The sequence below is a fragment of the Eptesicus fuscus genome, chromosome 21 (assembly GCF_027574615.1).
Source record: "Eptesicus fuscus isolate TK198812 chromosome 21, DD_ASM_mEF_20220401, whole genome shotgun sequence".
NCBI lineage: Eukaryota > Metazoa > Chordata > Mammalia > Chiroptera > Vespertilionidae > Eptesicus > Eptesicus fuscus.
In genome coordinates this window covers 12,983,477-13,000,809 of record NC_072493.1, presented here as the reverse complement: position 1 = coordinate 13,000,809, position 17,333 = coordinate 12,983,477, and the positions used below count along the sequence as shown (strand labels likewise).

The 17,333-nt window shown below is 47.1% G+C and overlaps 1 protein-coding gene across 4 annotated transcripts in view; it reads right to left on the bottom strand.

The window, feature by feature from the left end:
* Positions 1-17,080, bottom strand: part of RANBP10 (RAN binding protein 10) — a 63,011-nt gene extending 45,931 nt beyond the window's left edge. Inside the window, exons 1-2 of one of the 4 annotated variants that reach the window (XR_008555045.1) lie at positions 16,756-17,034; positions 15,861-15,972 (exon numbers count right to left, since the gene is read on the bottom strand). Coding sequence is in view for 3 of the 4 variants with exons in the window: in XM_008139919.3 (XP_008138141.1) it covers positions 15,861-15,972; positions 16,756-16,990 (347 nt within the window). In the remaining variant the exon portion in view is untranslated. Of the gene's footprint in view, positions 1-15,860; positions 15,973-16,755 lie in introns of those variants that run through there. The other 3 variants (XM_008139919.3, XM_054711360.1, XM_054711361.1) reach the window with 3 other exon arrangements.
* Positions 17,081-17,333: the final 253 nt, after the last annotated feature.

Sequence of the window (17,333 nt, the reverse complement as noted above, 5' to 3'; positions counted from 1 at the left end):
TGCTGCTGGGGACACAAGGGTGGAGGCTTGGAGTCAGTCCCTGCTCTCCAGTGGTTTCCAGTGTCAAGGCAGGGGCAGGCTAGAGAATCAGGGCATACTGACCTGGGGATTCCCAGAGGAAGTGAAGGCTGAGCCAAAACCTGGTAAAGGAGATGAGAAGAAAAAGAGGAGTGTATTCCATGTAGAAGCAGCAGAATGTGCTGAGACACGGAGGCAAGAAAGCAGTCCCACGGTCAAGGAACTGGAAGAAGTTCAGTGTAGCTGGGTCATACCCTGGGCAGACCTAAAAAGAGCCAAAGCTGAAGCAGGAAACAGAGGAAACTGAAGCTAGCCAGTCTGCATGCTAGCTTAAGGAGATTGAGTTTCATGGGAGGTCAAAGAGAAGCTAAAGTGGTTCAGAAAGGATACAGCTGATCAAATAGCTGATATTTGGAAAAGGGATTGAAGAGGCAAAACTGGAGACTTCCAAAATCATCCACTGGAAGATGACAGGGCTGGACTGGCCAGGAGCAGTGGGAATGGAGAGACATGGGAAGGGCCAAGTACTCTTGAGAACATGGTGAACTTACTGGATGGGGACGAAGCTGCCCAGGACACTGCCCAACACAACCAGCCACCAAAGAAAGGGCAATTCTCTGAGACCCACGTGGAAAGTCTGGAGCCCAAGTGCTTAGCCAGTCAGTGGGTAAGTAGCGGCCTTTCTCCAGCTCTGCTCTAGCCCTGACATTTACACTATGCACAAACATCTGAACAGGAAACACAACTGCATCACAGCAAATATATCACTCAGACCCAGATTCAAATCTAACCTCTGCCTCTGAGTTCACCATTTGTCCAAGGGCACATGACATGGTCCAGAGAGCCCTCAGTGCAGCCACTGAACAGGATCAAAGGAGCACGTGATCACAGAGCTGGAGGGGCTGCTGTTGGATGACTGTCCATTAGTGCATGCACTGGAGGCTCTTCTAGCATCAGAATCTAATAAAGGAAAGCAAGCCGTTCTCGAAGACCTGGATCTTGGAACACCTAAAAACAAATGCCTGGCCCTAGCTGGTCTGGCTCAGTGGATAGAACGTCGACCTGTGGACTGAAGGGTCCCAGGTTCGATTACGGTCAAGGGCACATGCCTGGGTTGCAGGCTCAATCCCCAGTAGAGGGTGTGCAGGAGGCAACTGATCAATGATTCTCTCTCATCATTGATGTTTCTATCTCCCTCTCCCTTTCTCTCTGAAATCAATAAAAATACATTTTTTTAAAAAACAAACTTGCTATCTTTTAAAAAGCCTGTTTAGCCCTGACTGGTTTGGCTCAGTGGATAAAGCATCGGCCTGTGGACTGAAGGGTCCCAGGTTCGATTCTGGTCAAGGGCATGTACCTTGGTTGCGGGCACATCCCCAGTAGGAGGTGTGCAGGAGGCAGCTGATCGATGTTTCTCTCTCATCGATGTTTCTAACTCTCTATCCTTCTCCCTTCCTCTCTGTAAAAAAATCAATAAAATATATTTGTTTAAATAAATTAAATAAATAAAAAGCCTGTTTACTTGGGATTGCTGAGCTGAAAGGAAGTGAGCCTTTGTTTCCTTCTTGGTAACAGATCAGGTGGTGTTAAGAACCACTAACCTAACATACAGGCTGCCTTAGACGCCTGGGAGTGAGGCAACAGGGGCACTCACCCCCAAGCAGGTGACTGGAATAGACAAAGCTAAACTTCCCTACACTTCACGTCTCCACCAGGGCTCTCTTCTCTTCTTTGTGCTTTCTTTATTTTTCACTTTAGAGAGAAGAAGGGGGGAAGAAAAGGAGGGGAAGAGAGGAAGAATGAGAGGGAAACATCGATATGTTGTTCCACTTATTTATACACTCATTGGTTGATTCTTGTATATGCCCTGACTGGGGATTGAACCCACAACCTTGGCTTATCAGAATGATGCCCTAACCAACTGAGCTACCCAGCAGGGCAGGGCTCTCTTTTCAAGCAGCAGGATGTATCTGAGGAGCTTAGGGAGAAAATTATTTACCCCCTCACAAATGCAGCAATATGGAGAAGAAATACCATTTGTCAGAGAGGTGAGGCAGCCAGTAAGTGTAGAGAGACAACAGATGAGCTCTTCGTGGCAGTGAGGCCATGAGTAGGCTCTACCTTCTCAATTTCGATCCTTTACTGCCAAAACCACATCACACGCTAGAGTTAGAAGAGGGACTCTGCCGCTGTGTTGGGCTCCAGAGAGAAGACTGCAGCAAGCGGGTGCTGCTCAGGCCAAGTTGGTTTCAGATCCGCCACAGAGCAGTGGAGGAGGAGCAGCAGTTGCAGCAAAGGCCCTTGGCTGACCAAACAGCCAGGTCCACCCTGAGGCTCTCACCATCCACTGCAGCCAGCGGGGCTGAACTGGGGCCCTGGAGAAGAACCTGCCTGGTGGCTTCTACGCCCATACTACCCTCCACCCCCTCTGCTGACTCTCCCACAAAAGCAACTGTCTGCTGAACCCACTGCAGTCATGTGGAGAAATGTGAGCACACTTGTCAGCTTGGATTCTTTTTTTTTTCCTCTTTGGTTTTACAGATTTTCTACAATTAAAACAAATTACTTTGATAGTCATAACAAAATCATTTCAAAAGTCAGCTGATGGCTGCATACTGAGGTTGTTGGCTTTCACCCATTTCAGAGCCAAAGGGCTACACTGGGGTACCTGGCCTTCACGGTCAGCTCCTCAGTACACCCAGTTCCCTGAGCCTGGATAAGAGGGCAGAAGAGTGAGCCACAGGAAATGGTTAAAATCCCTGCTCAGTGGAGGAGCTGGCGCTCCAGTTCACATGGCACCTGGAGCATCCCAAGCACGACCCAGAGCACATACTCAGGGGATCCTGCTGCAATGACACAGGATCAACATAGCTCCAACTGACGAGGGATTCTTTCACAACCCAGGCAGGCCTAGTGATGGACAGAGGACAGGACCTTAGAAACTGGACCTCTGGACTTTCACACCCTCCAGAGACATAGAACAAGGCATAGGGGGAGGAGACCACGCTTTGCTGTAATTCCACATCCAGTCCTTCTGGCATTCCCTTCCTGCCCTCTGAAGAGAAGCACCTGAAGAGTTTTAAAGTGACAGCAGGGGTCCGGAGACACCAGCCAAGATGGGGTAGACCTACAACATCAATCAATGCCATCAAGAAGACATTAAAAGAAAAGAGGTGGCCCGGCTGATGTTACTCAGTGGTTGAGCGTCAACTTATGAACCAGAATGTCATGGTTCGATTCCCAGTCAGGGCACATGCCTGGGCTGTGGGGGGCACAGGAGGCAGCCAATCAATGATCCACATCATTGATGTTTCTATCTTCTCTCTCTCTCCCTTCCTCTCTGAAATCAATAAAAATATATTTTAGCCGAAACCGGTTTGGCTCAGCGGATAGAGCGTCAGCCTGTGGACTGAAAGATCCCGGGTTCGATTCCGGTCGAGGGCATGTACCTTGGTTGCGGGCACATCCCCAGTAGGGGTTGTGCAGGAGGCAGCTGATCGATGTTTCTCTATCATCGATGTTTCTGACTCTCTATCCCTCTCTCTTCCTCTCTGTGAAAAATCAATAAAAAATATATTTAAAAAAAAAAAAATATATATATATATATATATTTTAAAAAAGAAAAGAGAAGAGGTGCACTCTCCCTCCTGGGTGCACTCCTGTGCCTTCCCCACCAGGCAATTTACCTTTGCCTTGCTTTCTCCTAAGCTCTGAGGGCCCTTCTGCCTCTGTAACTTATTTCCTGAGCATACACAGCCCAGCTGGCTCACTTCTACTACCTCTGTAACTTTCTAAATAAACTCTCCTTTATAATTTAAAAAGAAAGAAAGAAAATACAGGCCATGGTGGGTAGCTCAGTTGGTTAGATTATTGTCCCAAGGTTGCAGGTTGGATCTCCGATCAGGGCACATAAAAGAAGTAACCAATAAAAACATAAATAAGTAGAACAACAAATCAGTGTTTCTCTCCTCTATCACACTCCCCGCTTCCTCTCTCTAAAATAAAAAATAAAAAATTTAAAACAGCTGTACTCAGCTTTCTTACAAAAAGAAAGAAAAAAGCTCTAGCTGGCTTGGCTCAGTGGATAGAGCATCAGCCTTCGGACTGAAGGGTCCCGGGTTCGATTCTGGTCAAGGGCACATGCCCAGGTTGCAGGTTCAACCCCCAGTAAGGGTCATGCAGGAGGCAGCCAATCAATGATTATCTCTCATCACTGATATTTCTATCTCTCTCTCCCTCTCCCTTTCTCTCTGAAATCAACAAAAATATATTTTTTAAAAAGAAAGAAAAGGAAATTGCAGAACAGTATGCCTTAAGACTAAAGATACGAAAATCCTCAATAAAACAGTAGCAAACAAAATCCAACAACATATTAAAAGGATTACACACCAAGAACAAGTGGTATTTATCCCAGGAAAGCAAGGGTAGTTGATAATAAACCACATTAATAGAACAAGCAAAAGAAATCCACATGATCATCTCAATGGACACAGAAAAAGCACTTGACAAAATCCCATTACATCCCTTCATGATTAAAACACTCAGAAAACTATGACTAAAAGGGAACTTCCTCAACATGACAAAGGGCATTTATGAAAAACCTGCAGCTTACAATCTCAATGGCAAACGATTGAAAGCTTTCCCCTAAGATCAGCAACAAGACAAGACTTTTCACCACTGATATTCAACACTGTACTGAAAGTTCTAGCCAGAGCAATTGGACAAGAAAAGAAACAAAAGGCATCCAATTGAAAGGAATAAGTAAAATGATCTCTATTTGCAGATGACATGATCCTATATATAGAAAATCCCAAATACAAAGAGAGCCTCCAAGAGCTGATAAACAAACTCAGGATACAAGATCAACATACGAAAAGCAGTCATGCCCAGCTGGTGTGCCTCAGTGGTTGAACATTGATTCATGCACCTACCTGGTCAGGGCACATGCCTGGGTTTCGGGCTCAGTCCCCTGCACATCCCCAGGGGGCGTGCAGGAGGAAGCCAATTGATGTTTCTCTCTCTCTCTCTCTCTCAAATCAATAAAATCATATTAAGAAAAATATATATATACATATATATTTCCTCAGGTGAGGATAAAAAAATATATAGCAAGTATTGGTAAGGATGGAAAGAAACTGGAACCTTCATACATTGCTGGTGGAGATGTAAAATGGTATAGTCACTATGGGAAAAAAGTGATTTCTCCAAAAGTTAAACAAAGAAGGATCCAGCAATTCCACTCTTAAGTATACACCCAAAATAATAGAAAAGAAGGACTCAAACAGATACTTGTATGGCAATGTTCTTCACACCATTATTCACAAGAGCCAAAAGATAACAAAAACCTGTGTCCATCAATAGATGAATGGATGAACAAAATGTGGTATTAGCACCCTATATAATAAAGAGGGAATATGCTAATTGACCATCACACTCACAATGATGGAGGCGCCCTCAGCCAATAAGGAGGGAATATGCTAATTGACTGCCACACACTCAAAGATGGCAGCACCCACAGCCACAAGATGGCAGCACCCAGTCCCCTCAGCACCACTGGGGGGTCAGGCGTGCGGCAAGGCCGGGCCCGCCCCCAGGCAGGTCCGGCCACTCCACGTGCCTGTTTCTGGAGTCCCTCAGTCCCCTCAGCCCCCCAGCCCCCCAGGGCCAGCCTGAGACACAGGCAAGCCTCGGATGGTGGCTGCCCAGGCGCCCAGGGCTGGCCAAGGCTTGCACTGCCGGCAGTAGCAGCAGCAGAGGTGTGATGGGGGCATCACCTTCCCCTGATCGACGGGTCGCCTCCCACCCCTGAGGGCTCCTGGACTGTGAGAGTGGGCAGGCCAGGCTGAGTGCATGAATTTTCATGCACTGGACCTCTAGTACTGCCATAAAAAAGAATGACATTCTGATACAAGCCACAACATCAATAAACCCTGAAAACCTTATGCTAAGTGAAATAAAAAGTCAGATGTAAAAGAACAAATATTGTTTGATTCCACTTATATGAATTATACAGGCAAATTCATAGAGACAGAAAGTAAATAAAAGGTTACCAGGGGTTGTGAAGAGGGAGAATGGGGAGTTATTGCTTAATGAGCACAGAGTTTGTGTTTGGGGTGATGGAAAAGTTTCGGAAATAGATAGTGGTGATGGTTGCACAACATTGTGAATGTAATGAATACCACTGAATGAGCCACTTAAAAATGGTTACAATAGCATATTTTATGCTCTATATAGTTTACCACACACACACACAGTCACCAAGAACACCCCTTTGGCTCTGTATGCCAGCATGAACCTCATCTGGCTTTCCCAGATAAGACAAGTAGGCCTTGGCACAGGGCACATTGGAAAGCATTAGAGTATTCTGGCCTCACATCGGGACCAGCAAAAAGAAGTCCCATAGGCTCAGTTGGTTAGAATATTGTCCCATACACCAAAAGGTGGCAGGTTCGATCCCCAGTTGGAGCACGTGCGGAGGCAACTGATTGATGTTTTCTCTCCTCTCTCTCCCTTCCTCTCTCTGAAATCAATTAAAAATCAATGAAGTCATCACTACAAGTACACAGCAGTTGACAAGAGTGAAAAACACAGACCTAGCTCCTTTTATTTTCTATCAATTTCTAAGAGGGAAGGTGGATTTTATGGGCTGGCAAGTTCATAGGCACTTTTAATAAACGTTGCATAAAGTATATGAACCAATTACTACGGGATATAATAATTTTTAATTTAAGCTCTATCAGCTGGATGTATCCAGGTCCACAGAGCTCTGGTGGTAGTGACAAAGAGGAGATAGCAACAAGCTCTTCACCCTTAGGGCTGGTGGCTTCTGGGGGTTTCAGGAAAGTACCAGCTCCGCTGCCATTTTCTGGTGAAAAGGCCAGTCACAAATGCCCCTGCCCCCTGCCTCAGACCCCCAAGGAGCTACTGGAATCTCACCTGACAGCTTCATCTTGACATCTAACACCTTAGCCACAGCTCAGCAAGCTGGCAATCTTGTTCCTATCAGAACCTGCCCCAGATAAAGAAATCAACAGCTTTGCAACAGAGATCTCAGGGACCGTGGTTACAAAATGATCCTTAGGAGACATTTCAGGAAAAACACCAACTGACATTTAAGTTTGAAATGAGGGCTATTTGGTGCTGGGATTTTATTTCATAGTCTGATGGAGCTGCTTAAAGCCACAGTCCACGACACTGGCTACTGTGTGCAAGCTGCTCCTCCAGCAGCCACCCCCCACCCTAACCCTCTGCCAGAAAGCCACCCAGTAACCCACTAAGCCCAACTCTGGCCTCAGAGTATTCTGTCCTCACATCAGGGCCAGAAAAAAGAAGTCCCATGTGGCTCAGTTGGTTAGAGGATCGTTCCATCCACCAAAAGGTAGCAGGCCCACAAAGAGAGGAGGGGCATTACAAAGATGAATGAACTCAGCATGAGCACCATCCAAGGAAAAAGAGGCCTGAAGGCAAAGGGGCTTTGAGTCAGGATATGCTTTGCAGGAAAGAAGGTTGTTCTGAATGTGGGTCAGGAGAACTCATGCATCCACTGTCAGCACCATCAAAACACCCAGGAGCCCACAGACAGAAAGGAACAGAACAGCCCTCTTGGGTGGCCATAGGCAGGTTACTCACCATACCCAGGGTTCTGGCTCCTTCCCTAAAAGGCAGACAGAAGCTCTGGAAAGTTTCAGAAATATATTAAGAAATATACATATATATAATATATATGCATATATATTTCCTCAGGTGAGGATAAAAAAATATGTAACAAGTATATATATAACAAGTATATTCCATCCTTAGGTATCCAGAGGCTGCCACATTCAAAAACCAAATATACTGGCCTTCACCAGAGGGTATAGCCATTGGCACACCAGCTTAATGTGAAAGGGTTGCCACCAGATCCCATTTCTAGTAAGCTCTGGCCCCTATCCTCTACCTCTCTGGCTCTGTGTAATTACAGAGCTGGTGCATAGCTGAGTGTGGACATGGTAAATGCTCTTAGCTACTCAGACATTACCCTTAACTCTCTAGTTACAGGTCTTCATCCAGAAATTGGCTTTGAGTTTGCTGATGTGTAACTTAACACCTTTCATTATTTTCAGCAGAGGGTCTTATTCAAGTAACCTAGCCCACCATTACATGGAAATTCTATTCCAATGATTCTGAAAACATCAAATTCCATGTATCAAATCCCTTTCCACTTAAAATATCTGGAATGGTTTCTGTTTTCTGCACTGGTCTTAAAATAATACTACATAATGACAATCACCTCTATTTCTCTAAACCTCCCTCCCCTCTGTTGTCCATTTTTAATGTAACTATGTCAGGTGTTGAAAGATCCTGTGTATTCTTTTATAATTAAAAAATAGTCTATAGTTAAAGTAAAAATGCATTTTGGTTAAAAAACAAACAAGCAACTCTGCCCTGGCCGGTTTGGGTCAGAGGTTAGAGCAGGGGTCCTCAAACTTTTTAAACAGGGGGCCAGTTCACTGTCCCTCAGACCGTTGGAGGGCCGGACTATAGTTTAAAAAAAAACTATGAACAAATTCCTATGCACACTGCACATATCTTATTTTGAAGTAAAAAAACAAAACGGCAAAAACACTCGCATGTGGCCCGCGGGCCGTAGTTTGAAGACGCCTGGGTTAGAGCATCAACCTGCATACCAAAGGGTCACAGGTTCAATTCCTGGTCAAGAGCAGGTAGCCCAGTTGTAAGTTAGATTCTCAGCCCAGTCAGGGTGCAAGGGGGAGGCAACCAATTGAAGTGTCTCTCTCATGTTCATGTTTCTTTCTCTCTCCCCTCCCCCACTTCCTCCCTTCCGCGCTAAAAATTAATGGAAAAACTATACTTGGGCCCAGCCAGTGTGGCTCAGTGGTTGAGCATAGACCTATGAACCAGGAGGTCACGGTTCGATTCCTGGTCAGGGCACAGGCCCAGGTTGTGGGCTCAATCCCCAGAGTGGGGTATGCAGGAGACAGCCAATCAATGATTCTCTCAACATTGATGTTTCTCTCTCTCCCTCTCCCTTCCTCTCCGAAATCAATAAACATATATATATATATATATATATATATATATATATATTTTTTTTTTTTTTAAATATCTCTGGGTGAGGATTAAAAAATCTATTTTTAAAACAACTATAACTACTGATAAACTCCTAGCACAAAAGTAAGAGAGTATTCTATAAAATATCCCATGCCAATTTCAGACACATCCTATCTAATAAAATGGTAATATGCAAATTAGCCACCACTCTGTCACAAAGATGGTGGTGCCCAGTCCTCTCAACCCTGCCATAGTACCCCAGTTCTGGGGGGCGGCCGCTGAGAGCGGGCAGCATGAGCGGCCTGGTGGAATGCTTGCTTTGTTGCCACGGCAACAAGGCAAGAGTTCCACCCCAGCCGCGGATGGGCCTCTGGGCTGCAGAGAGCCTCTGGGCAGCGGGCATAGAGTGGCCAGGCCCTGCAGAGAGCTACTGGCGCACGGATTCATGCCCAGGGCTACTAGTTGTTTTATCAACTTGGGTCATAACTAGTTTTACTCAACAAACCATCCCCTCTGCTTTTTTGCTTTTAGTTCAGCTCCACCTCAACAATGTCCTTTAGAAGACACAAGCTGGGCCCTCAGACCATCAGGGCACAACTGCCCTTCTCCTCTCTCGACCTCTTCTCATCTTCCAACTGCCCCCACCCTGAGGGTCAGTGAGTTTTATCTCAATATGAAACTCTAACCAAAAAATAGCAGCTGCCTACTGCACTGTGCAGTGAAAAACTTCTGGGGCTCTTATCTGCACAAGAATGAATGCTGTTATCAGCAACATTTGCCATGAAAGTTGAGGGGCAGTGGATGTATTTGAGCCTCACATGCCATCCAGAACTTAAACTTCCATGGCATCCCAGGCCATCTCTAAGGTCCAAGAGGTAGGAGAGGAAGAGAGCCTTTAAGAGGGGTGCAAGAGCCCCTCCCCTACTTCCCTACACTGTCCAGAGCATCTTTTTCTGGCCCTTTCATGACAAATGAACTGGGCTATGTTCCACCACTAAGTCCTCTAGCCTCATTTCTAGCAATAGAGCCATGACCTTACATTTCCATTACAACCAAATACTGAGGATCCTGGAGCTACAATGATATTTTATGTGAATTTTGAACAGAATTTCTGAAGAGGCAGAGGACAGCCTTGCATTTAGATACCACATTATCCATCTCTTTCCCAGTGATCAGTCCCTTCTTTCCAACTTGACCCCTGACTACAAAGAACCACTCTGGGGCCCTTGATTCCTTCCCAATGACCCCAGGATAGGATGGCACACTGTGCCTGCCATGCAGAGCTGCTGAGTCCATCCTCCTATGCTCCAGGTCTCACTTCCCCTCTAACAGAGAATCTCCCTTACGTGGTGACCTATCTTAAGAAAAGACCAAACATTTCAGAAAAACACACACACAAAAACCAAATGGGGTCAGGCAGGGGAGGGTGCATTGTGGAGTGAAATTTAGAAATTTCTCTAGACTAATCCTTTTCCAAGAAAGTCCCCAGTTATAAAGAAAGAAGCCATACTCCCCACTCTCAGCTTGCAGTTGAAACCAGATGGTGACACATATTGGGCAGGGAGGTCCCAGGGAGGCCCAGATATGCTCTAAGCAGGATCAGGTCCTACCAGAAAAGTAGACATCACATGGACTCCAGACCTCTCACCCATGTCCAAATAGACCTGGGCTTTAACCCCCAACACAAGCAACAAAATACTCCAAGATGCTCCAGAGCCCAAATATTCCATGTCTCCAGGAGAGTGCAATGTGTTTCTAGGGAGAGATGCAGCCCAAAGCTCGGCATCTGCCCATGATGCCATCAGTGTTAGGGGGCAGTCAGGGAGAACAGGGTACAATTGCCACCTGTACCTGCCTTAGGCAATGACAGCACTTACTTTTCTGGGCAGACAGGACAAGGCCTTCCCCTAGGTCCACAGATTAGTGCCAAACTTCTCAACAGCACTGGACAATGCAGAGACCAGACATAAGCAAGAGGACCTGAGCTGAAGTGGTTCTCCAAACCATAAATGTGGCAGGTGAGATCTTCATTGAATGAGTAGCTTTCTAGGTCTCCATGGAAAATCATAGACAAGTGTTGTCTTCATTGTTGTCTTGGTAAAACCAAAATACCAGAAAACAGCTGTATATGAAGTCCTCTGAGAAGCCTCTCTAGCTATGAGTCTTCAACATCCCACATCTGCAGCTCACCACGCAAAATAAATGCCAGCCAAGAAAGAAAAAAGACAACTGCTGTGGGGAAATCAGGCATGGAGTCAAGGAACCTAAAGCCACTGGCCCACCACTGGACAGGGCTCACAGCCAGAGGGGCTTGGCTAACCTGACCAGAAGAGTCTCTTCTCCCCAATCCACTCTCAAAAGTGTGAACAGATCCAAAGTCCTCATACCCTGCTACTGCCCCCAGGATAAAGCCCATGCTCCTTGGCCACAGCACAGAAGGTAGTTCTGATCTGACCCCTGCCTGCTCATGTTCTGTGTTCCACATCTTTTTATGCACTGTTCTTTCCGCCTGAAATATCTGCTTCTCACTTTGTTCATGGCACCCTCTAACTCTTCCTTCCAGATGTAGAATCATCACCTCTTCAATGAAGCTTTCCCCAAACTCTCAGGTACAAGAGGAGTCCAACCTCTGGGTCACCCCTGGGTATAAAACACCTTAATTGGCCTTTTCTACACCACTTTGTGAGCTCCAGTGTATAGGCATATCTGCCTCCTCTCTAGACAGACCTCATGCCTGTGCTCCTGGGGCCCAGGTCAAGGACTGGAACAAAACAATGGGTGCCTCACTGTGATGTGTAATTAATGGATGAATGCACTGCTGCCTGGCCAAAGGAAGTCAGCTGCAAGTGCAAGCAAAGGCAGCCTGGCTGTGGCCACAGGCCCTTCTCAGGGCCTAGGCACCAGCTACAGAGGAGAGCCCCACAACTCTATCCAGTGCTCTAGCCCAGGCTTGCTGTTCTTGAGTAGAGCCACCCATCACATGTCAGAAGGCCACCACCGCTGGGATGATGTTACAATCTATTTTGAGGGTCACCCTGGAGCATCTGTCAGCCTGGTCAGCCACACCCTCCATGTGTCATCACTAACTGCTGTGGACAACCAAAGGTCCACAAACTCTGACTGAGCAAGTCATTTCCCCAAGGGACCCTCAGCTTGAGGGCCTCCTTGGCTTCCTAACATGATCAACCCAGATGCCCTTATCTCCTGGCACCACTGGCAGGGCTCTGATGTCTCCTCACCCCACCAGACTTGCTCCTGGGGTTCCCAGCTCTGGTGACTCAGCAAAAAGTATCTGAATCCCATCAGTCTGTGCTAGGCTCTTAGTTCAAACACAGTCACTCCTTCTCCACTCTCTCTTATATTTGGGGAGTACTCAGAAAGCCCAGAAATCTCACATCAAGCTAGTTACCGACCTAACTCATTTTAGGTCTAAAAGTTCTCACCTGCTGGGAAACTCTTACTTGTCCCTCAACACCATGCCCAGTTTCTGCCTCCTCTTACAGAGAGTCTTTCAGTCCACTCTCTACTGAGTAGGCCACAGGCTCCCTGAGGACAAGGCTGGTCTGTGCTGGCTTTACCTTTGTTCTCCCTGCACCTAGCACGGGCCTGGCACACAGTAGGTCTGATTAAATTTTCTATGAACCCTTAAAATGAAACCTTTCTAATTTGATGAGCTTAGTGTGCAGAGGATGTTTTTCTACAAAAGATATTGCAGAACAAAGGCCGTTCTGGAAAATAATGACACTGACAATTGGGTCCATAAATATCTTTTACAAAAGAAGCCCATACTCAAATCAACAGAAATACAAGTTTACAGATTCAATGAGATGATAAGTCAATCAAGCCCAGTCAGAGCATGCCACACTTGTCTGGCCCCAATGAGCACTAAGCACCTTTTAGTTCTGTCCCCTAAGAACACTATGATCCCCTAAGAATCTAAATGGACATTCTATCACTCTACTCAGGGAAGGAATGCAATGAGGAAAGGCAGCAGCAACATGGAGACACGTGTCTGGGAGCAGGCGAGGACATCTGACAAGTTAAGCTACTCTATTGCACGCCCTAAGCCCCAAGGCCAGGGAAGATCACCAAACATCCCAGGGGCTCAGGGCTCATCCACAAAATAGGTAAATCATCATCTGCTCCACACACTTTCCAGGACACTGTGAGGATCAACTAGATAATACAAAAAAGCTACACCACCAGCCAATACCTGGGTCATGGACCAAACCTGGGTCAGAAACACACCTCCAACATTGACAGGAAACAGGAAGCAAGCTGATAATTGTTCCGTAACTGAACTAGGTCTCCTCGAAACCACACCTAGCTCCTACCAACAACTGGCTGGCTACACCCTAGCCACAAGGCTTTCAGGAATTCCATAAAGAGGCCATGATGGGATATTCACATATTTGCCATTTGGACGGTAGTCAATTGAAGCAGGCTACCAAGGCATACAAGACCACCTGCACCTTTTTAAAACTGAGGTTTCCTGCCCTGGCCAGTATACTCAGTGGTTAGAGCGCCAGCCCTTGCATAGGAGAATCAAGGGTTCGATTCTGGTCAAGGGCATATACTTGGGTTGCAGGTTCGACCCCTGGTCCAGTAGGGGTCAGGGTGAGTTCAGGAGGCAACCAATCAATGTGTCTCTCACATCAATGTTTCTCTCTCTCTCCCTTCCTCCCTCCCAACCCCATCCCTTCCCCTCTAAAAATCAATGGAAAAAAATATCCTCAGGTGAGGATTAACAACAACAAACTGAGGGTTCCAGGTTAGCTCATTGGCTACAGTTAACACATGTAAAAATGCTGAAAACAAAAGCTGAGAAAAGATGCCCAACTTTCTTTAGTTTTGTAGCAACACCTAAGTAAGGCAATCTAACAAGACACAGGGCCTTTCCAGCAAGATCTACTTACAACTGAAATGTTAAAGTTAGATGAAGGACTCTAGGTGTCTACGTTTCAACATTCCCCTTCTGAAAATTTTTTCTCTTCTCTCACTCACTCAGTCACAGAAAAAACAATCCATTTTCCTCCCTACAAGTTTAAAAAATGCTCCTCAGTTTCTCTGGCAATATGAGACTCCAGCACCAATATTTCAGTCTATACTGTAACTGTTTTCGCAGTGTTTTTTGTTTTTTCTTTTAATCCTCACCTGAGGATGTTTTCTTTCTTTCTTCCTTTCTTCCTTTCTTTCTTTCTTTCTTTCTTTCTTTCTTTCTTTCTTTCTTTCTTTCTTTCTTTCTCTTCCTTCCTTTCTTTCTCTTTCTCCCTCTCTCCTTTTCTTTCTGTTGTTAATCCTCACCTGAGGACATTTTCCCATTGATTTTTAGAGAGTGGAAGGGAGGGGGAGAGACAGAGACAAACATCGATGTGAGAGACACATGAAATGGTTGCCTCTCGCACGCACCCCACCAAGCCTGAAACCGAGCTAGGTGCCCTTGACCAGTTTCGAACCTGGGACTCTTAAGGGCACAGCCGATGCTCTATCTACTGAGCTAACCCGGCTAGGGCTCACAAGTTTGTTTTACGACACCATCTCATTCACACTAGTTCAAGCACATTAAATATATGTGCTTTTATCACAGGGTGGGAAGAGAAAATAGAAGCTTTAAAGCCCTCCAATAATATGTTTCATACCTGTAAAAACACTAGACGGGGATAAAAGTAAAAAATACAATAGCTTCCTATGATCAGAATTCAGAATCACAGAACTATGGAGTTAAAAGCATCTAAGTTGCTGGCCTACCTCCCCACAGTGCAGATGAGGAAAGCCCCACATTCCACCTACAATAACACAACCCTCTCAGGCAGGGATGTTACAACGTCATTGAAGAAGCAAGCAAAGCTCTGACTCTGGCCATCCTGCCCCCAGTATAGCCCTTTGGCACCACAAGGGGACAGTTCCTAGGAGAGAGAAAGTATTCTGAATATTCAAAAACACATACTCAGGGTTAGCACAAAGGTCACTGGGGGGTGGGAAGGGGGTTGGCAAACTTCCCACACCAGATCTAAGGTCTGATGAGGAAAGCCTTTCCAAGACAGTTGCAATCATGTTATTTCATAACTTCGACACCTGCTTTGTCACAGTCACTGGAATAAAGGGAGACTGGGAGAAGAAAAAGGAAGAAGAAAAATGAAAACTCTTCCTTCTGATTCCTTGTGTCTGCTTAGATCACCATAAAATAGGGAACCTCCCTAATGCTGACTTTAATGAGGGCCTTCCTAAAGCTGGTTCAACTGGTGTTCAAGTCCCTGGACAGAAAAACAAGTTTATGAGCAGCATAAAGTCACCTGATTCTGACCATGTGCATACTGTTTACCCTGAGATGACAGGCCAGTCGCTGCCACAGATTTGATGAGTGCTGTAGAGACTCTATTACCCCTTTGAAGGCTACTGGGGCCTCTACATGACTAAATGCCATAAAATGAGCCTTGAATGCAGCACAAGTATGAAAAGGAGGGAGGTCACAAACACCACACTTCAGTGGGGGGAAACCCATTTTGAGCGCTGAGTGGTTAATGCAAACTTGTTACTTGTTTCTCTGACCTGTGAGATATCTCATTACAACATCACTAAAGAGAAGTCCCCTCCCCTGCCCCGGAAGGATCTAGTTGTTATCAAGGGCTGATGCTTAAACCAGGCGATGCCTAGTCAGGTAACAGAGGCAGCCCAGACCCATGTGGCTCGGAGGTCCACAACATTCACAAGTGTCAGCCAGGAGACTTCGAACTCTGACCACAGGGAACAGCTTGGTGTTGGGGGAAAGAAGGTGGTAAGGAGGGGCTTACCCATCTCTTCCTTTGCTGACAATCTTCACCTCAAAGTAATAAATGCCACAGGCAGCAGGTATGGGATGGGTGGCACGCACTGAGGCTGCATCTTTGTGATTTTTGCCATGACCTAATTAGAGAGGGCAAGGGATACATTTCAGCACAAGGAAATGCAAATGGGCAGGCACCTCATTCTTCTCTGATCCATGGCAACTTCACTACTCCATGGCCAGAGGACGCTCTTACACGGAATTAGACAACAACTGAACACATAAACCTCCCACCTTTGGCTCACCTCCTCCTGAGAATAGCAACCCTGCCTAAGACTGTCTCCCACACAAACCAAAGGAGGGTACAGGCAAGGTGGATACAGGAGAGATTTCCCAATGCTGCTGTAATCTAGACTCTCCAGAATACAGGCAGCCCGCCTCGGAGAGCAGGGGAGGCAGCCCTGGAAGGCATCCCTCCCGCAACTTGAGCACAGAACCCCAGGACCAGTCTGGGAGTCTGGCAGATCAGCAAGCCCATGGGCCTCTGGCTATTGGAGAAGATGTGACTATCCGTTTACCCCTTTCTTCAGACACTGCTGCAACTAAGCAGTGGTAAAGAAGGGCCCAGCTGGAGTTGGGGCTATCCCAGGACAAGCAGGAAGGCCCTCGGGTGGAAGGTCCAACCGAGCACTGGGTCTGGTCACACCTGTTGCAGTTCTCTTGACATCGGGTGTTTCAGGGCAGAGCAGACTAGCCACTCGAGCCTCGGCCTGGTCAGCCCCACCACGCTGGACACTCGCAGGGACTAAGGCCTAACTCGGAGCACAGGGCCGGAGAAGGGACGTGATGGGATAAGGGCTGGGCAGCACAGCCACCGGGCAGACGCTCTGGCCTTTTCCTCCCTCGGCCAAACAGGCTAATACCTTTGTAGTGGACGCGGAGGTTACCCTGGGAGAGGCCGATGTAGTTGTACTTGTCCTTGGGGCTCCAGGAGCGCGGCAGAGGCGTCTCGTGCTGGTTGACCGCGGGGTACAGGCGCTGCAGGCGCCGGCTCAGCTCCTGCTCCCCTGGGGACGGCAGCCCGCCCCCAGCGCCCCCGCCGGAGGAGTCTCCAGCCTGCGGGCTCCCAGCTCCCCGGTCCGCCGTCGCCGCCGCCATCTTGGAGGGAGCTGCTATTGTGTCACTGGAGGCGGGGAGGAGCGGGACCAGATCCGCACCGCTCAGCCAATGACCCGCAAGTCTACCGGAGCCGCAGGGAAACCGAGTCCGAGTCCGGCACTTCTCTTTCAACACGGCCACGCCTCGCCACATTTCGAACTCTATATCCCACAATGCAGAGCTCTACAGAGGCAGCCCAACTCGGGCTGGCAAGGAACTTTGGGAAATGTAGTACAGACTTGTTCAGCCATAAGCCTGTTCGGCCGAAACTTCGGGACACTGAAAACTACAATTCCCGCATGCAACGCGGCTCCGGCCTCTCAGTTCAGCTCCCTCCTCCAGG